The 27,864-nt window shown below is 53.5% G+C and overlaps 2 protein-coding genes across 2 annotated transcripts; one reads left to right on the top strand and one right to left on the bottom strand.

Annotated features, from left to right (window-relative positions):
• Positions 1-2,698: 2,698 nt before the first annotated feature.
• XYLT2 (xylosyltransferase 2) lies at positions 2,699-16,711 on the top strand. The gene is made up of 11 exons (XM_068976835.1): positions 2,699-2,833; positions 9,489-9,978; positions 10,254-10,429; positions 10,724-10,926; positions 11,392-11,472; positions 11,673-11,889; positions 11,975-12,151; positions 12,452-12,714; positions 13,002-13,197; positions 13,794-14,127; positions 15,601-16,711. Exons 1-11 carry the CDS (start codon positions 2,699-2,701, stop codon positions 15,921-15,923), a joined length of 2,595 nt encoding a protein of 864 aa, XP_068832936.1. The 3' UTR covers positions 15,924-16,711.
• A 6,066-nt stretch (positions 16,712-22,777) lies between these two features.
• Positions 22,778-27,813, bottom strand: MRPL27 (mitochondrial ribosomal protein L27). Its single transcript, XM_068978785.1, has 4 exons — positions 27,752-27,813; positions 25,595-25,726; positions 25,110-25,177; positions 22,778-23,178 (listed from the first exon to the last, which is right to left on the bottom strand). Exons 1-4 carry the CDS (start codon positions 27,789-27,791, stop codon positions 22,972-22,974), a joined length of 447 nt encoding a protein of 148 aa, XP_068834886.1. The 5' UTR covers positions 27,792-27,813; the 3' UTR covers positions 22,778-22,971.
• Between the last annotated feature and the right edge of the window lie 51 nt (positions 27,814-27,864).

Raw genomic sequence — 27,864 nt, 5'->3', positions numbered from 1 at the left:
TCGGGAGACCGGGGTTTAACCCCTGGGTCGGGACGATCCCCTGGAGAAAGAAATGCCAACCCACTCCAATATTCTTGCCTGGAAAATTCCAAAGACAGAGGAGCCTGTCAGGCTACAGGCCATGGGGTCCCAAAGAGTCTGACATGACTGAGGGACTTTGACTTTCGCTTTTCATATTTATTATAGACTTGCATTAGTCACAAAAACTGGAAATCAAGTGAATGTTCATTCAAAAAAGGAGTGGCATATTATGCAGCCATTAAAAAAATGGGTTAGACCTGTCCCATCCATTCTGGGGAAATTTCTCCTATGTGTTTATGATCAATGGAGAAAAGCAAGATACAAAGTGTATGTAACACGATTCAACTTTTAAAATATAATGACACACCTCACCCGCAAATAAAAAACCCATGTGTGTGTGAACTGCTATAAAACTGGAAGGAAGAAAGGAAAGAAGAAAGGTAGGAAGGAAACCAGACTGTTAACATAGTGGGGAAGGGGAAAGAAATACTTAAAAGTAACTTTCTATATTTAAAAACCATGTGTGCAATGTGATGCCATTCATGGAAAATTCTACACACGTAAAGAGATGGGGAAAGGATCGTCACCAAAATATTAATGACGATTATCTCAGGGAGTGGGATTGCAGGTGACTTTTTTTTTTTTCCTTATTTTTTTTCCTATGTTTTAAATGTTATATAATTAGTACATATCATTTGCACAATCAGTGGAAAATAGGACATCCCTGGTGGTCTAATGGGTAAGAATGCACTTGCCACTGCGGAGGATGAGGGTTCAGTTCCTGGTCTGGGAAGATCCCGCATGCCAGGGGGCAACTATGCCTGTGAGCCACCGCTACTGAGCCCAAGAACCCTAGAGCTCACGCTCAGCAACGAAGAATATCCCCCGCTCACCACAAGCAGAGAAAGCCCGAGCACAGTAATGAAGACCCAGCACAGCCAAAAATAAAGAAATACATGTTAAACTCAGCGGCAAATAAAGTTATTTTAATTGCTGAGTGCAGGGGGACTATGGACAGGTAGAGAGTCCCTGGGAGACCTGATTGAATGAGCACACAGATCTATATTTAATTAACGTATCAATTGCTGGTATGCCAACTGATGCTTTCCAAAATCTTGAAGGGTAGTTTCTTTTAAGTAGCCTGTCATCTGAAACATTGTTTACAATTCTCCCACTTAACTAATGGTGAGGAGTACAACAATTACAAATACCAAAGGGGCAGGAGATAATTAAAGAAGGTTTTACTTGCTGCAAGTGCCATCAAATAACTACATCTCCTGTATTCAGAATTTCCTCACCAAGCTTATCTCCTGGCAACTTCCAAACCCTTTTATCATTGCCTTCAAGTTTTTTTTTTTTCAATCATCTCTTTTTCCAGACCTCTGTGTAGTGATTCTTAAAATCTTCATTATAAATCGTCAACCTTCGCTTTGCTCTTTTGATCATTTCTTTCTCAGGGAACTTGGCTTCACCACCTGGCACGGACCTGGTTATGCTGGGCATGCCCTGCTTCTTATCCCCTTCTCTCTCTCAGTGGACCTGACACGTTTAGGGTAGCGCTGCAGGGGTTCAGGCTTTTTCTATGCCCTGCTTGAACACGCCAGGCTTTCCAAAAATGTTAGGATCAGCTGATGAAACAGGAAGTAGGGCTTCATTTGCTCTTTCTTTCACAATATTCATTGAGCACTGCTGGGTGTCCATCGCCGAGCTAAGGATTCAAAAAAGAGGCCATGATTCCAGAGAAATTACAACCAGGTATGTGGGCAGTGTTGGACTGTCCTGTGCCGGGGAAGCACTTGGGAGGATGCCACGGGTGAGAAGGGGAAGTGAAGCAGAGGAGCGGCTGCTAGGGCCGAGCACGGGGGAACAGCACGTGCAAAGGTTAGTGGTTCTCCAGGTGTGCTCCCAGACTAGCAGCTCAGCATCATCTGGGAACTTGTTGAAAAATTCTGAAACTCTGGGAGCGGGACCAGCAATCTATTTAATCTATTTTATCAAATCCTGCGGATGATTCTGACACACCCTATAATTCAATAACCACGACTCAAGTAGAAGTCTGAGGATGCTGAGGATAAGAGGGAGAGGAGAGAGGAAACAAGGCTTCGTGAAGGGCCTCAGATGCCAAAGGAGTTAGACTTTGCCCCGTAGGTGCGGCTTCCAAGGTTTTTAAGCAAGGGCTGTGGCACTTACACAATCGCTCCCAACTCGGCGTTTCTGGGCGCTCTAGCATTCTCTGCGCGCACGAGGGCCGAGAAGGAGTTGGTCTCGGCGAAGCTGAGTTCCTCCACCCCACCTTCACCCCACACCCCACACCCCACACCCCACACCAGGCGGCGAGTCAGAGAGGTGAGGCCACAGCCCTCTCTGCACTCTGGTTCCATGGGCTTGCCGTTCGGAAGGAGGTGAGAGCACGCAAGAGCTGGGGCACTGACGAAGACAGGCAAGGAACCACCGCGCGAGAGCCCGGCGGCCCGTGGGACAGCTAGCTCTGCGGGCCCAGGCTCCGCCCCTGGCCCGCGGGGCGCGGCGTTTCGGGCCTGCAGGCCACGCCCCCGGCCCCGCCCCGGCGCGCGCCAGGCCGGCCTCCCTCGGGAGAAGCCGGTTTTGCCCGCGCCCGTGCACGCGCCCGCGGCCGGGTTGCAGGGCTGGGCGCGCGCCCTGCGTCCGGGGCAGGAAGATGGTGGCGAGCGCGCGGGTGCAGAAGCTGGTGCGGCGCTACAAGCTGGCGATCGCCACGGCGCTGGCCATCCTGCTGCTGCAGGGCCTAGTGGTGTGGAGCTTCAGCGTTCTGGAGGACGACGAGCCGGGCGAGGTGCTCCGACGGCCGGGCGGGCAGACGGGCAGGCCGGGCGCGGGGACGCGCGGGGTCCTGGCGGGGAAACGGATGGCCCCCGCCGGGGAAGTGGGGCACGGGCCGCTTGCGTGTTGCGCACGGGCGGCTGCCTGGCTCGGGGCCTCGGACCCCTGGCGCCCGTTTCCCAGGCGGGCCGGGGGCCCGAGCGCGGGGGCGGTGCGTGACCCGGAGGACGGGCCGCGGGCTGGCAGGGGCCCCGGCCGGGAGGAGCGGGTCTTGGTGGGGTGGTCTCCAGCCCCGCGCGCAGTGAAGGTCAGGCGCAGGTGGCGGGGAGCCGGGCCAAGAGGCGCGGCTGGGCCCGAGCCGGCTTGGAGGTGGGGAGCCCCAGGCCAAACTTTCTGAAGTTGGGAGGGGGTGGGGGTGTGCGCGCCTTGGGCAGAGGAATGGGGCCTAGGGACCCCGGGCAGTCGCGCCGACCCGCCCCTCAAAGGGGCACTGGCCAGTTAAGAAGTGGAGTCTGGGGGTGGAACTCAGTCTGGCAACTGAGGAGAGGGAGGGAGACCCCGAGGGAGAAAACTGGAGTGCCCCTGAGGCGCGGCTTCTTCAACCAGGGGTCTGAACCACCTGCATGGGTCTTCTGGACAGGATGGCAGGGGAATTGAGCTGGTGAATTGGCCTCAGGACATTAGGGAATTGGGGACTGGCCCTCTCTGACCGTAAGAGAATGGGGACAGCAGCAGCTAGTTTAGCAGAGCCCCAGGCCGTGGAGCAGGGCCAGATCCTATCCTTCTTAGTCCCCAGGTCCTCCTTCTGAGAGTCTCTTGGCTGATGTGGTTTTCCCTGGAGGATTAGACATGTCTCCCCCAGTGTGATCAGGAGGGTCCAGTGGGGTCTGAGACCATCCTGGAAGGTTGAAGAGGATAAGTCAAACCCTGGCGCTAAGCTGTGGACCAGAGGACAGGGCTTCCCCGCCCCCACCCCGGGGTTTTGGTGGACTCTGAGTCAGACTCTCTGCTCTGCTTGCCCCATCCTCTTGGGCCTCTCCTCCTGGCAGGGTGAAGGCCAAAGGAGACCTGATACCCATTTTTCCTTCCTGCATCTGGGCTGTATGGAAGGCCTAGTGTGGAAACTGGGAGAATTGCTGCTTTTGCCTTTTTTGGGGAGAACCAACAGACTAGGATGGCGAGGGGAGCTGGGACAGAGTCACATGAGATCGTAACTCCAAAAGGAGCTGAGGTTAGGGGTCAGGGGAGGCTGACTGTGACATGTGAAGGGAGTGAGCTTGTTCTCTGTGGTCCAGTAAGTAGCAGGAAGGTGAAGAGATGATTTTGGGGGCACATGAGACATTCTAACATGGAATGGGCTGACAAGGAGTTAAGGAGCCTTCTGACCCTGGAATATATGTGAGTAGGGGCTGGTGACCACTTTGGGGAGGGGCATGGCAAAGCACCCAGGGCTTCTCAGATCCTCTGCTACATGGCTATGTGAATCTTGGAAGGGCTGAGAGATTGTTCAGGCCTCAAGGTCTCTGCTGCCGTGCCTCCAGCCTGGGGTGGAGAACTGGTGCAGTGCTTGGGATCCTGCCTCCTCACCTCCTCCTCCAGCTTCCTAGCAGAACCGGATAGGGGAATCCCTGGACCAGAATGGAAAAAAGATCCTTGATAACCTAAAGGTTGTGCAGTCCAAGCAGCCATTAGTGCTTGGAGCCCTTCAGCAGCCACCTCAGGGCAGCCAGGCAGCATAATAAGTATTTAGGAAGGTGGGTGCTGAGTTGGACCACGCCACCTCACCATCCTATGTCCTATTCCAGCCCTGCTCCTGGTGAATAGTGTGACCACTGTCTTAATTACCTAACTTCTTTCGCATGCATCCTCGATGGTATCTGCCCCCCACCCCAGGATGGGAGCAATATTACCTCTCTCATTGGTAATGCCTGCGAAGTATTTGCAGGAGTTGCTGGCACATGCTAAACCATCAGTAAATATCTTATTATTATTTCACTACTGCACAGTGGTAATAAGGACTCATTCATTCATTCATTCAACAAATATTAAGTCCTACTTCATACTAGGCACTGTGCTAATACTGGGGATACAGAAATAAATAAAATAGATGATGAGGCCACGGCCCTTGTGAGCAGACAGTCTGCAAGGAGAGACTGACAGTGAAAAGGAAACTCAGTAACAAGAGGGCTAATTTAGATAGGTGGTTGGGGACGGCTTCTGCAGGAAGTGGCCTGTGAGCTGAAAGTCAGCCTAGGGAAGCAGTAGGCAGAGTTCAGGCAGAAGGCCCTGGGGAGAATGGGCTTAGCTGGCTCCTTTCAAGAAATGGGAAGGAGGGTGTGGTGGGATCCCTGGAAGAAGTTAGTCCAGGGCACATCCTGCAGCCTGCAGTGAGGGGCTGGGGTTTCATTCTAAGTGCAGTGGGAGAGCACTGAAACCAAAGGGGTCTAAGCAAGGATGAAATGAGACATGCACTTAAGATGCACACTCTGGCCTTGTGTGAGGGCTGGGTTGGAGACCAGAGATGACCATTAACATCCAAAGAGCCATTTTATGGTTTTCAAAGCTTTCACAAACATTGTCTCACCGCTTACTTTAAGCACAGTCTGAGAAGTCCAAAGGCGGTGGATCAGCATTGCTGTGTTCTCTGTCTCTGGGACTCAAAGAAGGATTCCAAGGAGAAGCTACAGAGCCAGGAAAGGACTTTGAATTCCTCCTCAGTGAGGAGAGGGGGCCTCGGAGGCCAGAATGCATCCAGGCAGATGTCAGAGGGCCAGTCCCCGTGCTCAGTAATTAGAGGGAACTCTGACTTTGGGGCAACTTCGGGCAGCTCCTGTGGGGGTGCAAGTATGAGGCCCTGCTGCTGCACATATAAACATCTTTGGGATGAGGCAATGGGAAGGGGCTGGCTGCCTAGCAGGGGCTCCCTGCAGTTCCTCACTGCTGCCTTCTGGTCCCCCAGCCCCTCTGGGATTGTCCTTCTCAGGGTCAGCCAGCTCCTGCTGCAGTGCAGGACGCCAACGTGCCCTCTCCTCCCACATCCTTCCCCCACCACAGGGAGCCTGGCCCTGTGCCCCAAGCCCTGCCCTCCTGACCAGCTTCCTCACTCACTGATACTGGCTTCCATCTTGAGAACCCACAGCTCCTTTGCCATCTCCACCCACCTCAGCTTGAGAATGTCTTTCCCTGCCCAGTGTGTGTCCAGGTCCGACATCACCAGTTCACATACACTCAGTTCAGTGGGACTGCAGCCACCTTTCCTAGGGGCTTCCCAGTGCAGGGTGCCCTCCCCAACATGGGTACAGAATAGAGCCTGTTGCCTCCTCCCCACTCTGCCCTCCCTCTTGCAGGTGTCTCTTCTCAGATGGAGACAGACATCCCCAGTTCTCACTGGGCACCTCCCAAGAGACCAGAGGGCTGGCTGGATGCCTGGCACAGAAGGCTGGGGTGCCAGGGTATAGGGCTGGGGCTCTGGCCCTAAGGCATCTGCCATGCTCTGACAGAGGAGGAGACGGTGGTCCTAGGGAGGGGAAGGACAGGGAAAACTCGACCCAGTGGTCCAAAGTATCTGAAGGCCTTGGCTTCTCTCCTGACTTCACATTTGACTGTTTCCTAGTCCCCTTTCATTAATATTAGTAAGGATGACAGCCTTTACTGAATCCCGAGCCTGTGCCAAGAGCTTTTCATTCATTCATTCAACAAATATTTACTGAGGGAATTCCTTGGTGGTCCAGTGGTTAGGACTCTGCACTTCCACTGCCAAGGGCATGGGTTCAATCCCTGGTCTAAGAACTAGGATCCTGCGAGCTGTGTGGCATGGCCAAAAGTTATATATCTATACATATATATATATAAATAGAGAGAGAGAGTCTTCCATTGCCAGACATTCTTCTGGGCTCTAGGAATACATCAGTGAACAAAAACAACAAAAAGCTCTCTCTTCATGGATATTGCATTCTTGTAAGGAGAGAGACATAGAGTAGCGCAATATAAATACATTTACACAGGGACTTCTCTGGTGGTCCAGTGGCTAAGACTTCCAATGCATGGGGCCCGGGGTTTGATCCCTGGTCAGGGAACTAGATCCCACGTGCTGCAACTAAGAATTTCGTGCCGCAACTAAAGATCCCGCATGCCGTAACTAAGACCCGGTGCAGCCAAATAAATATTTTTTAAAAATACATTTATGCATATTACATTATACATTATCTATATTGTACACTGTATATACATTATATATATAATGTGCATATACATTATATACACATTATACATATACATAAGTGCCGTGGGAGAAACAGTGGAAGATGAGGGGGAGCTGGAGTTTGGCCTTGGCGGCCGCAGTGGCCAAGGTGGCCTACTTGAGAAGATGCCACCTGAGCAAGGAACTGGAGGCAGGGGCTGTTGGGACATCAAGGGGAGAACATTCTAGGTACAGGGGACAGTGACTGCCAGGTGGGAGGGAGGGGCACTGAGAAAGCCATTACTTTAAGACTGGAGGAGTGTACGCATGAGAGGTTAGTAGGAGATAAGGTCAGAGAAGGGAGGGGGTCTGCCAGACACAGCTCACATTGCCTTTGTGGGTTCATGTAAGGGCTTTGGGCTTTGTCCTCAGAGCAGAGGGTGGCTTCAAGCAGAGGAGTAGGGAGATGGGACTCATTTTAAAGGGAACACTGGCTGCTGAGGACGGGCCATAGGAGACCAGAGTAAGAACAGGGCTTCCAGGCAGGGAAGGTAATGATGGAAGCAGTGAGAAGTGACCAAATCCTGGATGTACTTTGAAGGGAGCCCCAACATGTGTACTGATGATGGAGTATGAGGGAAACGAGGGTCCAAGTGGTGCCCCAGTATTTCTGGCCTGAGCAACTTGAAGGGTGGACTGGCCCTTAACTGAACCAGCTAACTGGTCATTAACTGAAGAAGGAGCCGACTGAGGGGAGATCAGGAGCTCACTTTTGGATTTGTGGCTTGAGAGGTCTGTCAGACTCCCAAGAGAGGCATCAAGGAGGCTGGCAGTTAGACAACTGAAAGTTCAAGGGAGCCCCCCTAGGCCACAGAGGGAAATTTGGGACTGAGTGAGGTCACCTGGAAAGCCCAGACAAGGAAAGGCCCCACAGTGGCCTTGGGAGATAAGGCAGGGTCAGCCAAGAAGACTGATAAGGAGTGGCCACAGAGGCCACACCAGGGGAACACCAGGGGGCATCCTGGGGAGGCTGCTTCAGAGGCTGTGGTCCAGTGAGTCCTGCTGCTGGAAGGCCAGGCCGGAAGAGGACTCACACAGCAAGTGGTGAGAGAGAGGGGGGACAGCTCTTTCTAGTTGCAGTATCCAGGCTCCATCTCTTGGACACTCTTCCCTCCAATATTTGATAGTTGAGGGAACCTGCTCAGAGAGGGGGCTGGGGAGTGACAGAGCTGAGTGCGAAGCCCTGGTGACTCCAGAGCAGTCACATGGAGCCCCTCACTCCTCCGCCCAGTCTGTGCCTCATCCAGCAGACACCAGCCAGACACCCTACATGCCAGCCACTCCACTGGGCACTGGGGAGATGGAGCTGACACAACAGCCTCTTCCCAAGGAGTTGGTCAGCTAAAAGAATGTTCCACCCTAGGCAAATGGGATGGCCTCACCCATGGAGACTCCGCTAGATCTTGAAAGATGGATGGAATTTGGTCAGGCAGGGAAAGCTGGAACAAGTGTGGCTATGCACACTTTCAAGTGTGGCCAAGTCATTACGGAGGTTCCTAGGTTTGAGAAGAGGCTGCAGGAGCCGAGAAGCGGGGTGGAGGCTTTCCCTTATCTCCGTTTTCCCTTCGAGAGCCACCCTGCCACAAGGAGCGATGAGTCGCCAGACTAGCTGCAGGCACCTTCGCGCCCTCCCTCAGCCTTCCAGCCACGGCCAGACACCTCCTCGGCCACTCCCAGCAGTAGGACCAGGGCTTCCGTCTCTAGGCCGTCTTTGCCCTGGAGCTTCCCGCTAGCTCGTCGAGGCCCCCTCCAAGCCAAGCTGTTGTCTGAAGCTCTTCCTTCCCCCTCTGCCCAGATGTCAGGCCAGCTTGGCCATCTGAAGGCTTTCCCTGCAGCTGCCTGCTCCTGCTACCTCATCATCCAGAGTGTGACCCCCCAGGGAGTCCCCTGCACTCTGACTGTTAGTCTCTGCTTCCCAGAGAACCCAACCAGCAATAAGGTCTCAGATTTCACCTCTGTCCTCTCCACCAGGCAAGACCCCTTTGCTCTGTTGCAGCTTCAGCACTCCCATGTGGAACTACTGTAGATGGCAGAATGCTTTTTCCTTCTGAAGAGCATCATCTTGTCCCAGTGAAGCCTGGTAGGAGTGCTGGATGGACACTCTTGTCTGTAGGGTCTCTGCATCTCTCTCTTATTCATCTTCCTATTTGTGGAAAAAGAAAGTGGTATCTGAATCCAAAGGAGGCTCAGTGCCCTGTGATCTGTGTGATGGAGGGGATGTGGATGCGATGGTGCCTTGGGGGAGGGTGACATTTCATCCGCTGGCTGGTCAAAGAGACCTCCCAGCAGAAGTGCAGAGTGCTCAGGCGAACAGTACTTTTCTAGATAAAGGGTGGCAGGGGCTTCTAGGCCTGAGCCAGCAAGAAGCTCAAGGAGCAGGAGCAGGAGGAGACTGTCCTAGTGACTTGTGTTTACCTATCTTTTACAGAAAGGAAGGCAGAAGAAGCCACGGCCGCTCGACCCTAGTGAAGGCTCCAAGGACACCGACAGTTCAGCTGGGCGGCGGGGCAGCGCAGGCAGACGGCATGGGCGCTGGCGGGGCCGTGCCGAGAGCCCTGGTGTGCCCGTGGCCAAGGTGGTACGGGCAGTAACTAGCCGGCACAGAACCGGCCGACGGATCCCCCCCAGCCCACCCCCAGAGGCCCCAGGCCGCCAGAACCTGAGCGGGGCAGCAGCTGAGGAAGCGCTGGTTGGGGCGGCTGGCTTCCCACATGGAGACACAGGGAGTGTGGAGGGCGCCCCCCAGCCCACAGACAACAGCTTCACGCCCAAATGTGAGATCGTTGGCAAGGATGCTCTATCCGCACTGGCCCGGGCCAGCTCCAAGCAGTGCCAGCAGGAGATCGCCAACGTGGTGTGCCTGCACCAGGCTGGGAGCCTCATGCCCAAGGCTGTGCCCCGGCACTGCCAGCGGGCTGGTAAGAGACAAGCATAGGCAGAGAGGTGGTGGCCCAGGAGGGAGGGCAGGGATCCCGCCCCCGTTTCTCAGGGGTGAAAGCCCGGAAGGACACACCTCGCTGCCCAAGTTGGTGATGAGGGCACTAAGTGGCAGAGGTGGGCCTGGGGCCCGGGAGCATCAGGCTGTACGTCTGGGGTTCCTCCTTTGGACGGCAGGCAGCTCCCTCTGCCCATCTTGCCTCCACCGTGTGACCTGGGGCGGGACCTTACTGATGCCCCTGTTCTCTACTCTCAGGAAAGATGAGCCCTGGCATCCCGTGGGATGAGGTCCGGGCCCAGCAGCCCATGGATGGCCCCCCAGTACGAATTGCCTACATGCTGGTGGTTCATGGCCGTGCCATCCGCCAGCTGAAGCGTCTCCTCAAGGCTGTGTACCACAAGCAGCACTTCTTCTATGTCCATGTGGACGAGGTACCTGCTATGGCCAGGGAGACAGGGTGTCTGAGTGGGGAGGGCAGAGACCAGCTCGTCATGGACAGACAGTATCTCTGACTTGCTCAGGGGCCCAGAGATAGGAGAGCAGGGCATGGGGGAGCAGCCAGCACCAGGTGACGGGCTGCTTCAGAGCTGGAGCCCTAGCCCGTGCTCTGTCCGTTTCATGTCGCTTGCACTCCACCCTGGGGTGGGGCCGGGTGGGGAGGTTGTAATGCTGGGGGTTCATCTTCCACTGCTGAGTTTCCACCACCACCACCCCACCTCCCACAGCGCTCCAGCTACCTGCACCGAGAGGTAGTGGAGCTGGCCCGGCAGTATGAAAACGTGCGGGTAACGCCCTGGCGCATGGTCACCATCTGGGGCGGGGCCAGCCTGCTGAGGATGTATCTGCGGAGCATGCAGGACCTGCTGGAGGTGCCCGGCTGGGCCTGGGACTTCTTCATCAACCTCAGTGCCACTGACTACCCGACAAGGTGTGGGGTGCTGCTCTGAGCCCTACAGATGGGAGGTGGGCCTCCTCTAGGATTTGGGGTTCCAGGGTCCTGACGGACTTCTTCCCTCCCCAAAGCCTCATTCTGGGATCTGCACACCTCAAACATGATTCCTTGGCCCTAGCAATGTTTTAGAGGAATTGTTGAAAGATGATATGCGGGTTGCAAGGGATAACAGATGGGGAGGAGGAGAAGCCAGAAGTCTGAACCAGGATCTTGGGTCAGACAGGAAGGGGTGGAAGGAGGATGGGGTGGTCTTTCTCAGGGACCTTAGACACTCACCACTCCAGAGCATCAACCTGGAGTAGGTCAGTTGGCCAGAATGGCTCTCAGTAAGAAAAGAAGGGGCCAAGGAATGAAGATAAAGAGTGCTGGAGGGATCTGTCTGCTCTGGGCTGGTGACTGAGCACTCTCACACACGCTACGCACATGCCGTTTTCTCTCCAGGACCAATGAGGAGCTGGTGGCTTTTCTGTCCAAGAACCGGGACAAGAATTTCCTCAAGTCTCATGGCCGGGACAACTCCAGGTAAGGGGATGGTGGAGGATGCCTGGTCCTGAGGTCTCGCCACAAGCCCTATACACAGGGGGCTTGGTGGCCTCAGCCCTGGCTTGCAAAACCTCCAAACCAATCACAGATTGAGGAGTGCAGTACTGATTCCTGGAAAGATGAGAGCCTGGATTCCACCCTGCAAGATCCTCAGCCACAGGCCCGTGTGCCTCCCACAGGTTCATCAAGAAACAGGGCCTGGACCGGCTCTTCCATGAGTGCGATTCGCACATGTGGCGTCTGGGCGAGCGGCAGATCCCAGCAGGCATTGTGGTGGACGGCGGCTCGGACTGGTTCGTGCTAACTCGCAGCTTTGTGGAGTATGTGGTGTACACAGACGACCCGCTTGTGGCCCAGCTACGTCAGTTCTACACGTACACGCTGCTCCCAGCCGAGGTGGGTGACTGGGCCCGCCCCCAGGCGGGGGAGGGCAAGCGGTGGGTTCGATGGCTCACCCTCCACCCTGCCCTGCCACCCGCAGTCCTTCTTTCACACGGTGCTGGAGAACAGCCCTGCCTGCGAGAGCCTCGTGGACAACAACCTGCGGGTCACCAACTGGAACCGCAAGCTGGGCTGCAAGTGCCAGTACAAGCACATCGTGGACTGGTGCGGCTGCTCGCCCAACGACTTCAAGCCGCAGGACTTCCTACGGCTGCAGGTGCTTCCCCGGGACCCCCAGTCTCTGGCCCTTGATAGAGCCTCACTATCCAGAGCCTTGATAGAGCCTCACCCCAGCTTTTTGCTGGGTGCTTTCTAGGGTCAGAAACAATCCTGGGTGGTCCAACCAGAGGATCTGGGGGACCCTCACCGGGAGCAGCCCCCGGGGGCAGGGGCTAAACTAGCAGCAGGAAAAACCCTCGGCAGCTGATCTCTAGGCAGTGCTGGGAAAAGGCGCCTCCCCTGCTGTGCTCTCTGGGACCTCCAGACCCCTTCACCCTCCTTGCCTCTCCCACTCCAGCAAGTCTCCAGACCCACCTTCTTCGCCCGCAAGTTTGAGTCCACTGTGAACCAGGAGGTACTGGAAATCCTGGACTTCCACCTATATGGCAGCTACCCCCCCGGCACCCCAGCCCTCAAGGCCTACTGGGAGAATACCTATGATGTGGCTGATGGCCCCAGTGGGCTCAGCGATGTCATGCTCACTGCTTACACCGCTTTTGCCCGCCTCAGCCTGCGCCACATCACCACTGCTGCGTCCCCCCTGGCCAACCCACTCTGCAGGTGAGACCTCCTTTTGACATTTTGCAGACTCTCAGGATGTAATGCCCTATAAGGAGGACAATCAGAAAGAGACAGCCCCTCTCCCAGGGAGCCCCCAGCCTGAGGCAGAGAAAAAATGCAAATAAAACGAAGATGGCAAAAGCCAGGCACATAGGATCTGTGGGTGTGAGATCTGGGCAAAGAAAGCACCTGGGGATGGGACTCCCCCAGAGCCCCCTTCCTGGGACTCCAGGCCAAGTCGGGTGTGCTGATGGCATCTCCCTTTCTCCCTGCTGGAACCTTCTTAGGTTTGAGCCCAGGGGCTTGCCGTCCAGCGTGCACCTGTATTTCTATGACGACCATTTCCAGGGCTACTTGGTGACGCAGGCGGTGCAGTCCTCAGCCCAGGGGCCGGCAGAGACGCTTGAGATGTGGCTCATGCCCCAGGGGTCGCTGAAGCTGTTGGGGCACAGTGACCAGGCCAGCCGGCTCCAGAGTTTGGAGGTGGGACAGGTCCTCCCCTTGCCTTCTCCTGTTCCCCAGCAAGACTCAGGGTAGTGGGGAGAGAGGGACAGACACTAAGGGAGGGCTGAGGATTGGGTTGCCTTTCAGGACTGGAATCCTGAGTCTTCTTTCCCAGTGATGGCAGCCTTGGGATGCACAGAGGACATGCAGTCAGTGGGGAGGGGACCATGGTTCCACTATAACGCAAGCCTGTATTCTACACTCAGGGATTTTCTTCTGTAAGGAGTTGGACATTCCAGTCGGGCTGGAAGATTAGGCTTTTGAGTGTCTCCTTGGTCTCTTTCTTGGAGGCCTTTGCTCCATGTGGGGACGGTCTCTGGGCAGGACTTCGAATCTCATTTCTGCCTTACGCCCCCAACACTTCAGAGCAGGTCAGAACAGGAGCCTGGAATGAATCTCAGAGCTTGTAGAGATGTTAACAATCCCAGTCTGAGCCCTTAATTTTGCAGAGGGGGAGACTGAGGACCAGAAAGAGACAGTGACTGGCCTGATGTCTCCCACAGGAGTTAGAGGGGGCAGCAGGTAGAGAGGAGGACTTTCCTTCGGCGCCTCCCCAGCTGCCTCCTTCCCTACAGGTCGGCACCGAGTGGGACCCCAAAGAGCGTCTTTTCCGGAACTTTGGGGGGTTGCTGGGGCCGCTGGACGAGCCTGTGGCCATGCAGCGCTGGGCCCGGGGCCCCAACCTCACGGTCACCGTGGTGTGGATCGACCCCACCTATGTGGTGGCCACATCTTATGACATCGTGGTAGACGCGGAAACGGAGGTCACGCAGTACAAACCCCCACTGAGCCGGCCCCTGCGGCCAGGGGCCTGGACTGTTCGACTGCTTCAGTTCTGGGAACCTCTGGGTGAGACCCGCTTCCTCGTGCTGCCCTTGACCTTCAACCGCAAACTACCTCTCAGGAAAGGTAAGTATCTAGTTCCCAAATGATACCAGGAGTCAGGCAGGATATGCAGACAGGTGATCCCAAGAAGCTAACCATCCGAGTAGGGGCGGTAGCAGATTGTGGCTTTGGCCATCCCAGAGCCCTGCACTCGGGCATCACGCTTCCCAGGCAGGCAGACCTGGCTTTAGAGCACAGCTCTGACACTTTAGTTGGGCTTTTATTCTTGGCAAATTACTTGGCCTTCCTGAGCCTCAGTCTTATTACATGTAAAGTAGGAGAAATACAATTGTTAGAGACCTCCTGGGTACATGGAACATAGATCCACTCAGATTGCTCCAGGGGAAAGGGGGAAATTATTGGAAAAATGTGGGCCTCTCCCCGACAGAACTCAGGAAATGACTCAGGTCCCACTGGGACTCAGACGTGCTTTCTGTCTCTGGGGCCACCCTGTCCCTCATCCTGCTCTCTGTATCAGCCTCAGGCTTCTCAATACATGGCCTCTCAGCGCAATGGAGACTGACCAGGGCCCCTCAATCCACAAATTCCACATTCTTAGGACAGCAGATCTGATGTTGGTCATCTTCCCAGTCCATTGGCAGCCAGGTGGAGAAGGTCACATAGCTGAGGCTAGGAGACAGACTCTAAACTAGGCGTAGGCTGTAGGTTCCTGCAGGGGGCCCAGTACAAGTGACTGCCTTCTGGGGGCTACTGTGGTGAATATCTGGGTAAAAGTGGCTGGTATACAGTAGGTGTTCAGTAAGTAGGTAGATGTTTTCTTCCTCCCGCCATGTCCCGTCACTGAGAAGCTGGGTCAGAGCAGAGGTAACCCAGAGAGGACCGGGTCCGGGGTGGGGCAGTGGCTGTGGCAGATCAGAACAGGCAGCCCTGCTCTCCCAGGACTCACACACAGTCTGATGGAGGAGACGAAGGGTGGGGTGGTGGAGGCAAGCCTGACAGCAAGTGCTATTGGAGCTGAGTCTTGGAAGAGCTGATTTTTATTGACAGTGAAGGAGATCCTAAACTGAGGGAACACAGTCAGCAGGTGTCTGGTGCATGAGTAGAAGAGAGGGTGGAGGGGAGTCGGATGCCAAAGGAGGTGGGAAGGACGGCCGGCAGAGTAAGCAGGGCCCACAGCCTGAAGACCTGAGTACTAGGCTCCTGAGGGCTCTGGAGACCACTGGAGGGGGTTGGAAAGGGGCATGGGCGACACACACCAGACCATTATCAGAAAGTAACCCTACTTCCTAAAGTACCTTGAACCCACTATTTTATTTAATCCTCAAGTTAGGAATTAAGGGATTACTGTCTTGATTTTATAAAACTAAGTTTTACAAGCACGGAAAGTTCTGTGGATTAGCCTAGTCACTCAGCAAGATGCGACTCAGTGGTAGAGTTGGGACAGGACTGACTGGGGTGCCCAGACCTGATTCCCAGGGTCTGGCCTTCGTGAGATCGTTCGGGTGGGGCATGCTTACTCCTGCTCTGCACCCCCAGATGATGCCAGCTGGCTGCACGCTGGGCCACCCCACAACGAATATATGGAACAGAGTTTCCAGGGCCTGAGTGGCATCCTGAACCTGCCTCAGCCAGAGCCCGCAGAGGAGGCTGCCCGACTACACGCAGAACTCACGGGCCCGGCGCTGGAGGCCTGGACAGATGGGGAACTAAGCAGCTTCTGGTCTGTGGCCGGAGTGTGTGCCATGGGCCCCTCCGCCTGTCCCTCCCTGGAGCTCTGCAGACTGACCAGCTGGAGCTCTCTGTCCCCGGACCCCAAATCGGAGCTGGGACCTGTCAAAGCAGATGGGCGACTCAGGTAGCAGGGTGCCAGCCAGCGCCTACGGAAGACCCAGGAAATTGCACCTTACAGATGATGGAGGGCTGTCTCCCTCACAGGCAAGAACCAGAGGCCCAGGCTGTACACCCATGTCAGCCATCAAGAACCCACAGATGGCAGGGAAGGTGGGCATAGTATTTACCACTGAAATGGCTCTGCTGGGGACCAGATGTTAGCAGGAACATGGGGAGAAGGGCTCCAGCTTCCTCACCTTCTCCTCTAATTTTTTTTTTTTTTTAAGAAAAATGGGTGGTGGGGAATGAACTGGAAACAAAAGATGTGCAATAGGGCCCAGAGCAGCCCCAGGAAGTGGGCCAAGGCTCTGGGGAGCAGGGGCCAGACAAGCCCATCTGCTGCTGCTCTGGAGGAGGCTGGGCTTGCCTCACTCTCCAGGGCCTCACCGCCCAGCTTTGGCCTGTGGTGCTCACGGCTGAGGCTCTGTGGGGCTGCAAGTGCTGCGGCAGGCTCTGATCAGAGAAGCACCACAGAGCTGGGCTCTAATGGGTCAGCCTCTGCTCTTGTAGCCAGGGGACCATAAAAGAGGGGGCGGGGCTGGCCCTAGGGCTTTCCAGCACACCCTGCCCCTTGACGGGAAAGGCAGGGCACCAGGCCTGCTGAGACCGCTGCAGTCTCCCAGGTACCCAGAACTGCAAGCAGGGCCTGGGCTTCTGCCCTGGAGTGGTGAGCCCGCAGGAGCGACATGGGAAGAAGACTCCTCCAGGGCTCTCAGAAGAACCTGGAGCAGCATTGTGCCTGAAGCGCAGTGTGAAGCCTGAAATATGCAACAGAAGAAATATATCTCTCTCTCTCTCAGCGGAGCCTCTGTGTTTTTCCTCCTGGGTGTCAGAGAGCCAGCACTGCTGGGCCGTCTTCTAAAAGTTTTGGCTGGTACTTTGGCAGAAGGTGGAGGGTCTTAATTGCCCCAGAGTGAGAACAGTTTAAAGTCCACCCAAGAGCCAGAAGGGACACAAAAACCCATAATCCAGATCCCTCTTTTATGAGGGGTAAACAGGCCCAGAGAGGCTCAGAGACTTCCTCATTGCCACCCAGTGGGCCACCAGGTGAGCCAGTTCAGTTCTTCAGGATCCTGACCCAGCACTTCCTCCCTTGCTGCCAGGCCAAGGCTTCTCCGTCTTTGGCGTCACCAGGGCCCATCCCAGAAGCCTTTGCTCTGTTTCCTGCCCATATGCATGGGCAACCTCAAGAACAGAGGCAGCCAGTTCCAGCCAGGACCCGGTGGCTACCACTGCCCCCTTCAGAAGCAGGAGCAGCAGTTGCATGGGTTCCTAGCCGCTGCCTTAGGACCTAGGAGGGCCATATTGGAAAGGTTGGTCCAGCCTCCCTCCTTCTCTCAAGCCCTTTCTCCCTTCCTACTTTCCTGCCATTGTCAGCCATGGCTCAGTATCAGTCCTTCACAGCTTACTTAAGGTGGGAAGAAGGGTGAAGTCTTCTCAGAACCTTTAAAATCACCCTATCCAGTCATGCTGGCCCAGTCAGCTCAGCTTGGGAAACAAAGGGCTCAGTTTGAACCCAGGCTGCCATATGTCAAGTTTTTAAAGCTGCCAGGAGAGGGCACCACTGTCCACCAATGGCAGTGGTGGGATTTTCCGTCTGTTCAGCCACTGCACTGACCTTGCGTGGAGTATGTCATTTAATCCTCACAACTCTTTGAGGCAGGCAATGTTTAGCAGGCCAGGAAAGTGAAATGAACCCAAAGTCAAAGCTATTAGGTGGTGGCTGCAGGCTTCAGAAGCAGGCAGGAGGACTCCACGGCACTCTGTCACTACACTTCTCTTACGCTGCTAAGGCAGGTAAAGAGGAAGAAGGTAACAGCAGGAACTGCAAGGAAATAGTGTTTGGGTTCAACGGCTGAGATGATTGCTTTTTTCTGGCTCCTAGTGAACATCTGAAGCTCTGATTTGGTTCTCTAAAAGGTTTGGTTATACGTCAACCTTCAGCTCTATTAAAAGCCGTGTAATACCTAGGTGTAGAGCATCACGGACGAGCAGCATGTAGACGCTGCTAAAGGTGCCCAGGCCAGGCTGTGGCTGTGCTGTCGCTGGACTGGCACAACTGTTTAAAAGAGTCTTATTTTTTGGAACTTAGGTGGGACGTGTCCTGTGTCAGCCCCTGCCACTCCTGTCCAATTACACCAAGTTCGGGTTACTCCGTCACCTGCTGTGAACATTTTGAGCTTAGCTCAGTGGATGGCGGTCCAAACTGAGGGTTCTGAGTTAGCCAGTCTGAGGTGGCAGCTCAACACTGGAATGGGTTCAGAGCTCCCCCTGGCAATTCTAATTTGCAGGCTGGCAGAACCAGAAGTCCCCCACCTCCGCTGATCTGGCTGGTTTGTCCTGGCCCCTTGAGTTAGAAGCAATGCGGGACCAGGAGTAGGCTCCACGACTCCCGACAGGTTCAGAGGGCCTCCCCTGTCCCCTCCTGTCCAGGTCACTGAGGCAAGCTAAGTGCAGCTTCTCTGACTAAACTCCCGGCCGACTGTTCTCCACCCTCATCCTTCTGTAGGGATAGCTCAGCCCCAAGGCTTGCGCTTTCTGAGGCTTTGAAATAGTCCCCTGGTTGGACCCCTGGGGTCAAAACTAGGGTAACAGCCAGGTGGAAGTGTGGTGGGGGAAGGGGGCAGGGCCCCCAGAGCTGCACAAGGATCCCTTTGGAGGGAGGGAAAGAAACTGGGAAGTCTTTCCTGTTTTGTGCCTGGTTTCCAGGACAACCATGGACACTTCTATTCCATTAGAGATGGGAGCAAAGACCAGAGGACAGCCAATTGGCATCTGTCGCCCTGTTAGCTGGGCCATTGGGAAGCAGGGGGCGGGGCAAAGTAGGGCTGGGAGGTGATCCCAACTGAGAGGTGCATAGATCTGGGTGAGGGGAGCTGCCTTGGCTGTCTTCTGAGGTCAGGAGAAGCCTAGCCTGTTCCTGCCAACCCCTTCTTCTGCAGGTTTTTGAGGGACCCTCATGGCTGCTAGGCCTGCAGAGTAGAGTTTCATCTATGGGACCCTAGGTCCTGGCATGGTACAGATCAGGGGCAGAAGCTGAGAACCTAGAAGGCTGCTCACAGACACGCTGGCTTTGAATGAAGCTGCTCCCCTGGATCAGGGTTCCTGGGTTGGGGGTTGGCTCTGTGGGGATGGTGGGTTGTCGGGGTGCAGGGGAAGCCTGTCTTGTGGCTGTCCTTAAGATTGTTTAAGAAAGTGCCCTTTCTTGGCACCCCTCTGCCAAGCTGCTCCCCATGCAGAGGTTACCGTGGAGAACAGTCTCCTAGCCTTAGTTGTGGCCACTGGTGAGTAGCTCTTGCTGTCCCAAGTCACAGAGTTGGAGCAGATGCACCCTTGGCCCCTCAGCAGAGGCCAGAAGTCCAGCCTCTTCATCTGTAGGGTCACCAAGAGCAAGCCACTTGGGAAGAATGCTGTGTACAGTTGGTATATGAACCCTGAGGTCCCTTTCCTGCTGAGTTCTAGAGGCTGGGTGCCAGGAGTCTAACTTCAGACGCTTGAGCCCTCCCTCCCCTGATTGAATTTCTAAGGGTGCCTGCCCCTGCCACAAGCTCTCCTCCCTGAGTCTGTCCTCTGTAAACGCCCTTACACACATTACTCCTTTCCTGTGCTGAAGGAAGACAGGATATAGCTGCTCTGTCCTCACAAATCTCTGCCATAGGAAATGGACGCAGTGGCAGAAAGGGAGCTGCCTGCCCCCCCCCCCCGCCCCGCGCTCCCCACCCCCCCCCCCCCCCCAGTTTCCCATGCACGGGAAGCTGATCCTGGTCCCAGCAGGTCATTCCTACCCAACTTCTGGAGTAGAATTACAGTCTGGGGAGGTGAGATGGGTTCATGCAGGCCAGCCCCAGGCTGAACCCGATGTCTGGTGGCTCTGTGGGAGAAGTCCTATGCTGGTGTTTATCATGACCATCCTGCTGAGTGGCTGTACCCACAAAGCCCCAGAGCTGCCCCATCCCTTGCTCTCATCAATTCTTTTGGAGCCCCAACCAATATGTAAACATGCCTACCCATTAACCCCTTACCTTCAGGGCCTCCTACCCCAATCACCACAAAAGGGCATCCGCTCTCTCTGCTCAGTATGGACGGGGCCTCTGGGTCTACTCTATGGACACTGATCTTCCAGTCTGGGTTCCCTCTGGGCCAAGGAAGTAGTGTTGAAAAGGTTAACAACATCCTGGCCAGCTCACTCCCCAGCCACTCTGGCAACAGGACCCTGTACTGGGAGCTGCTGGTGAAAACAATGGTCTTCCCAGCTCTCCAAGCAGTTGGAGGCCCACACTCTCCCTAGCTCCCAAGGGGAAGCCCAGAACTAACTTCTGTGGGTGGTGACTACTGTACTGTCAGCCTTCTTCCCCAGTACGGGGCACCACATGGGATGCTGGGTACAAAAAGCAAAAGAAATCTTTGGACCTGCAGCCTCCCCAGTTCCAACCCCAACCCTGAACATCAGAGAAGATGGAGAGGTAAGCACAGGTATTCTCTGACTTTCCCACAAGTGTCATCAGAGCTGGCTGCCAAATTGTGAATGAATGAGCTTGTGGCTAGAAAACAGTAGAATTTATACCTGAGTGCATTTCCAAAATGCTGAGGGTCTGGGCTTTGTGCTTTGGACTGGTGGAGAAAGAGAACGAACAAGATGGGGGGAGGTTTGGGTTCTGCTCAAAAAAGGTTTGGGTTCTGCTCTCTTGCTCACTGACTCTAAACCCTGAGCTTCACTCTGAGTCATCTTTCATGGTTCCTAGGAGTACACCTCTCCCCTTAGCACCATGGGACTACCCCACCAAGGTCCAGGCAGTGGAAAGGTGCCGAGGCCCAAGGGATGCAGGTGAGATAGAACCCTTGGGGCTGCCACTTGGGATTTGGGGAGAGGGGCAGGGCGGGGGAGAAGTGTGTGCCAGGACCTAGTGGCCAGAGGAAGGAGGGGAGGAAGTGTAGAGAGGCTTCTTAAGAGAGAAGGGTGTGTGGCACTCTGATCTGAGGTTCATCCTGGTGGGAAGGGCCCAGATGGCAGCTGGAGAACAGCTGTGCAAGCCTGCCTGGCTCCCTCAGTCACAGGGCTATCCTCAGGGTGGTGGGCTTGCAAAGCAGCTACCAGCTACCCCTGTGGGAGCCAGCTTCCCTGTCCCACTATGAGTGTTCCAAAGGATGAGCAGCAGCAGATGCTCCAGCTGACTGACTGCACAGTGCTTTTGGCTCTGGGCCCGCAGGGAGGTTAATGTTCAGTCGTCCCACCCTTGAGTGCCCTGGAGAACTCAGCATTTTTTCCTTATTACTTTTTAATTGTATGTAAATACCTAATAGGAGCCCCTGGGACAAGGAAAGATCACAGATAGAGAGCCTAGGATTTGGCTAGAGGCTAGAGGCTCCACTTCACCTCTTTGGTAAAGGATGGCAGATCCTAGTCCAGGTAAGTGATTTAGCCTGGGCAGGAAAAGTTTCCATGGAGACAAGAGCTCTAAGATTCAACTTGTCTCCAGGAAGGACCATCACTGGAGGAAAGGAGATACAGAAAGCAAAAGCCAAAGAAGGAAGAGGAGTATGTGTGGGCAGGGGTGCAGATGGGATTGTCAGGAAAGGGGCAATATCTTTGCTCTACTTCTCCCAGCTGCCATCCAGCTATAAGGAGGCCCTAAGGTCATATCTGCAACCATCACCCAACCAGGGCTCTGCTCAACCACCACAGGAAGCAGCCAACTGCTTGCTCAGGGAAACACTATAGGAGGGAGCACTTCTTCCATCTTGCCCCTTCCAGCTTCTCCAAGGTACTGGCAGGGACAGCACCAAGCCTATGGAGATGCTCCCAGCAATCTCCTCCAGCTGGGCCTTAGTATAAGACCTCAACATACCCTGGGTCACTTTTGCAGGAGGTGGGAAATCTGGGGCCATGCCCCGAGAATCAAGGCGACAAATCCAAAGCAGACCTCCAGAATGAAGACTTCTCTGCCCGCTACCCCTGCAGCTCCTGCCTTCAGGGCAGAGAACAGTCCTTGGGAAGAAGCCACTAACTGGGCAAGCTATCCCTGGGACTGCAGTGAACACCGCCTGCCTCTAACACCCAGGATGACTGTCCATCCCCACTGAGACTTCCTTCTTCACCCTTCCACTCAAGCCAAGACTTTAAAGGTCTTGGGTTGACAATGAAGGCCTGCTCTCAGCCCACTCTAGGACCAGAATGAGTATTCCTGAGGGCAGATTCTTTGCTGTAGTTTACGGTTTTCGCTACACCAAGAATCAGAAAGCAATGCCAGCGTGGTGTGTCTCTGAGTGAGAAGAAAGCAGCTCATTTGTCACCCAATCTGCCTCATCCCTGGAATCGTATCCAGTGATGTATCTTCCTCATCCCTGGAAGGACCTTAGTATTCCAGGCCAGATGGGGCCTCTCTGCCCTGGACCCACACAGGCAGGAAAGGATCTGCCACGTGACCATTTCTAGGGCTACCGCCCCAGTTCCCTCTGAATGTGGCTCCAGGAAAGAACACGACCACACTGGGTTTCTCTACTGGCCCTTTAGCCCCTCCTACCCACTCTTTCCCAGCCTGACTTCTGTGGGATCCAGGAGGGGAAGGATCCAGGAAAGAACACAACCACACTGGGTTTCTCTATTGGCCCCTTGGCCCCTCCTACCCACTCTTTCCGCAACCTGACTTCTGTGGGATCCAGGAGCTTGTACACCCTCTCCTTGTACGAGCTCTCCTCTTCCTTGTGGAAGAAGGAAAGTCCTTCCTCTGGAGTCCCCTCTTCTCATTCCCCTGTGTACACCTGAGAACGTGAATAAACAGATCAATATGCCGCTCCATCCAGGTTTGTCCCCAAATAGCAGAAACTCGACACTAGCTAACTTTATTGTTGGCCCCAGATCAGGTCTCCCAAAGGGCTTCCACCAGTCACTTCAGAGTCTCTTGCAGTCACCGCCAAGCAGACTCCTTCACTGGGAGGCCTTGTCATCACTCCAACTCTTGATGATGTCTGGTACCATCCTCTCCTGTCACCTGGCCTCCAAAGGCCTCAACCAGGAGGTCAAAGCATAGCTACCAGTTTGAAGGTGCCCTCAGGCTTGGCAGGAACCACGTGGACAAAAGTCTTGTAGAGCACAGCGCCTTCGGGCAGCCTGGTGACCAGATCCACAGCCTCCGAGTTGCTGGGATTGGGCACGTAGACCTCCTTAGTGTAGCGGACTACCCCCTCCTCCAGGGCATACAGGCATTTCTTCTTTCCCAGCCCCACCTGCAACACACGGAGTAGTCAGCTGGACAGCCGGGGGGCCCATCCCAGGGCTCTAGGATAGACTCTTCACAAAGATTCAGGCCCTGGGGCCAAAAGGGAGGGTTCAGAAAGCTCCATCCAAGGCTCCCTTTCCCTGTGGGCTTGGTAATGATTCCACGATAAAGGTGGGAAAAGAAAACTCCAATAGCCAATCCTAGTGGTTATTCAGTCCCTGAGGGTAATGCCTGGACTTCTATCTGTACAGGTGGCCAGAAGCCACACTGGACAGATGCCCAAACCAGGCCCAGGAAAAGGTCTAATCACTGCTCCTGGGAGCCTGCTTCTGGGAGGCTTACCATAACACTAGTTTGATGCAACATTTTCATCTATATGGTGAAGTTTAGGCTCAAAGCTATATACATAATGCATATACTAATTAAACAAAAGTAATGATAAACGTTGGGACTTCCCTGGTGGCTCAGACGGTAAAGCGTCCAGGTTCGATCCCTGGGTCGGGAAGATCCCCTGGAGAAGGAAATGGCAATCCACTCCAGTACTATTGCCTGGAAAATCCCATGGACAGAGGAGCTTGGTAGGCTACAGTCCATGGGGTTGCAAAGAGTCGGACACGACTGAGCGACTTCACTCACTCACTCAATGATAAAAGCTAATACTGTGTCATACTTACTGTGTGTAAGCACTATTCCAAGCACTATTATACACATTAACTCACTTAATTCTCACCTTGTGAAGTAGGTACTATGTCTAAATCTGATTTTCAGGTGAGAAATATGAGCGAAGAGATTAAAATAAACTGTTTATTAAATATATACATATTATTAACTATACATATCTTAGCTTTTTTTCGTTTATCGAACTTGAGATTAGATTTGTGGCAAGTTTTATCCAGGCAGTCCTGCATTATTCAGCATCTCTCAAATTAAAAGAACAGACTCTGGTTCAAATCCCAGCGCTACGACTTACTACGGTGTGATCTGAGCAAGTTAATTTACTTCACTGTGTCTCACTTTTTTCAACTGTAAAATATGGATAAATATTAACTACTTCATAGGGTCATCTTGAGAATTAAATTAAAATTAATAATCAGAAAGAGCTTAAAATACTGCCCAGGTCAAAACATATTAGTTTTTATTACTGTTGTTGTTATTTTAGTAGAACTAAAAATGAACATAGCCACATACTGAATGTCTCGAATTCTTAAAAAAAAAAAAGTTACTACACATACAGTCAATTCACATACAAATTGGCATTTCTGAAATAATTGTAGGTTACCATCAGTCTTTCTGTGCCTACTGAAATTGCCAAAAAAGAGGTAAGAAGGGAGGAGGGAATAGAGTACAGAAGAAACTAAACTAACATTTTAAACAATGTAAAGAACAGAGCATAGGTCTGGGTTACAGAACTTTCCTGCCTTAGCAAGTGATACTAACTTGCTGATGCTGAAATTCCTGCCTGGTATGGACCTAATTTCTGGCCCATATACTGAATCCTATTTTATTAAATTCAAGTTGTCTTTCAGGGACCTAATAACAACTTTATGCAAAGGAGGAATTCTTAAAAATGAAAAAACTGAAATTAGTTTCTCAAGATTAAAAAATTATCTTAAATCACTAGAAATCTCCTCTTCCAAGAAATGGGGGTTAGGTAAAAAAGTGACCTGGGAGTCATCAGACCTGGTTCAAATCCCAGCTCTGTCACTACCCCAGGAGCCCCTTTCTAAGTTTCTGGCATCCCACCTATAAAATACAAATGATACCTACCTACCCTCAGGATGGGAGTAAAGATGAAATAAGATAATGCAGGCCCAGGAATCAGCGTGATGCTTGGCGTTTGGTATGCACCCAACAGATGCAACTGTTATAATTACTGTGCTCAGGAGCATGGAGAGGTGAAGAAAAAGTGGGGGTGGAAGGAAGCACAAAGCAACTTACATGGGCACCTGGGTGCCAGCGGAAGTGGCGCTGAGTCGCAAGGATGTTGCCAGCATGAACATAGTGACCTAGAAGAGAAGTCCACAAGTGCACTGCCTCTGGGTGCCAACAATGAGGCAGACAGCAAGCTGCTAAGAAAACACAGTAGCCCCCACTTTTCCTGGCCCAAATGCTGCATACCAGCCTCTAGACCCGGCCCTGGAAAGGACCAACTCCCAGAGGGTCTGACACAAGCAGCCCACAACCCCTCCCTGGGAACCTCCACTCTAGTCACATGGCCAAGGTTCCCACCTATTTGCTCATCCTCAGCCCCTCCACCTTGCTTCAGGTCTTGTCTGCTTCTTTAATTTGGAACTAAATGTTCTGGTAAGCAACATGGAGAGTACAGGGCTAGGCACTTGTGTGGTTTGCCTGCTCTTCAGAGGAATACCAGGGCAGCAAGGGAGGTTGCTAAGTGGGAAGTGGAAGGCAGGCCATACCCTTACCCTCCATTTTCTTGATGCCAAAGCGTTTGCCTGGAGACTTTCCACCAAGGTTCTTGGAGCTGCCACCTGTCTTCTTGGATGCATATCTGACAGCAAGAGCTGCAGCCTGAGGAGGGCTCAGCAGGGCTGTAACTGCAGAGAGAACAGAAATGCTGTTCAAACAGAGAGGCTTCCCAGGAGATTCTCGTTCTTTGCCTCAGTGGGCCATTTGCTAAGCTGAGAGGCGGCAGGGGGCATTTTCAGGGTAAGTGAAGATGTGTGAGCAGAAATGCCACGTGACTGTGTGGGTTTTCAGGGAATGTCTGAAGTCCTTGTACTGTCCACAGTGTAAGCACTACATGAGTTGTGTGTGCGGCCTAGGGTTTGGGGGAGGGAGTAAAATACTAATGGAAAAAAAAAAATACCACGTGTCCTGGGTTTTGACACATGCAATCCTACTGAGGAGAAACAAAACCACAGAAACAGAAGCCAGCAAGAGGACGCCACAGAGCTGCCTGTTTCAGTCTCTCACCATTACGCCCTCAAGATTCCATGCACTGTGCAGGGGCCAGACCACACAGCCCAACAACAGAACACCAGAGACAGGCTCCTGCTTTGATCTCACCCACCACTCTCTTAGCCACCCACCCATCCATAGCACACCAGATACTTGTAAACAAAAAGGGCAGCCTCTCTGAGGGTGGCTCCTACAGGCCCCTGCGCAGTTCAGAAGGCAGGTCCCTTTGTTTGGCAAGCCCATTAAGCATAGAGAAGACTGATTGATAACCATGCCCTTGTTACTCTGACCTCTCCATACTCATTCCAAAGTGCTCAATGGTATTTATTTTAAAAAGGAAAGTGAACTAAAATGCATGCTGACCAGGATGGAAGCCCTGTGCTAGGCACAAGCCCTTGCCAGGACAAGCCCAGGATTGGGAATCCTTGCATTCAGGTCTCCAGATACAGCTGTGTTAATCAGGGTCATGCCAGAGTCTTTAGAGAAGCCCTGTGCGACCCTGGAGCCTGTCAGTTCACAGTTTCTAAAACCTAGGTTTCTGAAGTTTTAATTAGAACAGAGACTAGCTGGGACAAAAGGCCAGAGATAAGGACTTAAGAGAGACAACATATTAAACGCCCAGCATCAGGATCTACCTACCTTTAAACACCTCTACATTTGTTCACTTACTAAAGTTAAGAAACTGGACTTTGGCTTTACCTACCTTATCTCATTCACAAATCTTTCCCCTTCACCCTATACCCCATCCTCCTCAACGAAAATGATGCTATCACCTACACAGCTGGTCAGGCAGAAGTCAAAGAGTCATTGTAGATTCCTTCCCTTTGCTAACCTCAGGTATGGAGGGAGTCCATCAGCAAGCTCTGGATTCTATCTCCAAAACAGATCTCAAACCCACCCATTTCCCTCCAAGTTCACTGACACCAACATCCTGATTAAACCATCTTTCATCAGGTCTATTGCTACTACTTCCCATCTGGCTTCCTCATTTCTATTCCTACTCCTTTTAAGCTCATAGAAGAGCAAGAGCTTCCTCCTCAAAATGGAAAATTGGATCAAATCATTCTCTAGCCCCTCACTCTCTTGCAAAAACAGGCCTCCTACCATCCTTAAGGTCTTAACTTATATGTTACCTCCTCAGAGGGCTTCCCTGACTACCCAACCTAAAAGAGAAGACACACATTTTTCCCTCTCGGTCACAGCACCTGTAATGATTCACAATTTTATTTATGTGCTTATTTACTGGCTTATCTATTACAAGTAACTTTCCTGGGGCTAGAGACTGTCTTCAGCAACCCTCAACACCTACCAGTGTCTGGCACAAATGCAGACCTCAATCTACTGAACGAATGGATTAACTTTTTGAGCGCCTATGTGCCAACAATAGCAACCTATTTTTGTAGATGAAGGGATCTAAAGAAACCCAGATAGAGGAGGCTGCAAATAACAGCAAGGGAAACTGTAAGAGCAAGCCAGGCCAGGTAAGGTCACGTGTTCCACGCCCCAGAGGTCACGTGATCAACGACTGCCCCGCACATTTCCCCCAGTCTCCTCCTTCCCCCAGGCTCCTCCACGGGGTGCCGCCTCCACCCTCAGGCTCCCTGCAAGGTCTCCACTGCACTTCTACCCCTCGACCCGCAACGGCCACGGCGTCCGATTACCAGCAGTCCGGGTCTTCCACGCCAGCACCGCCAACGCCATGTTTTACGTACTCCCGCTTCCGGTGTTAGAGTTGTGCTTCCGCTGCCGGGAGATCTATTTCCGGGTCCTGCGT

The sequence above is a fragment of the Capricornis sumatraensis genome, chromosome 8 (assembly GCF_032405125.1).
Source record: "Capricornis sumatraensis isolate serow.1 chromosome 8, serow.2, whole genome shotgun sequence".
In the NCBI taxonomy this organism is placed as follows: Eukaryota; Metazoa; Chordata; class Mammalia; order Artiodactyla; family Bovidae; genus Capricornis; species Capricornis sumatraensis.
Note: the sequence above shows the minus strand (reverse complement) of the source record. Positions and strands in the feature narration are given on the sequence as shown.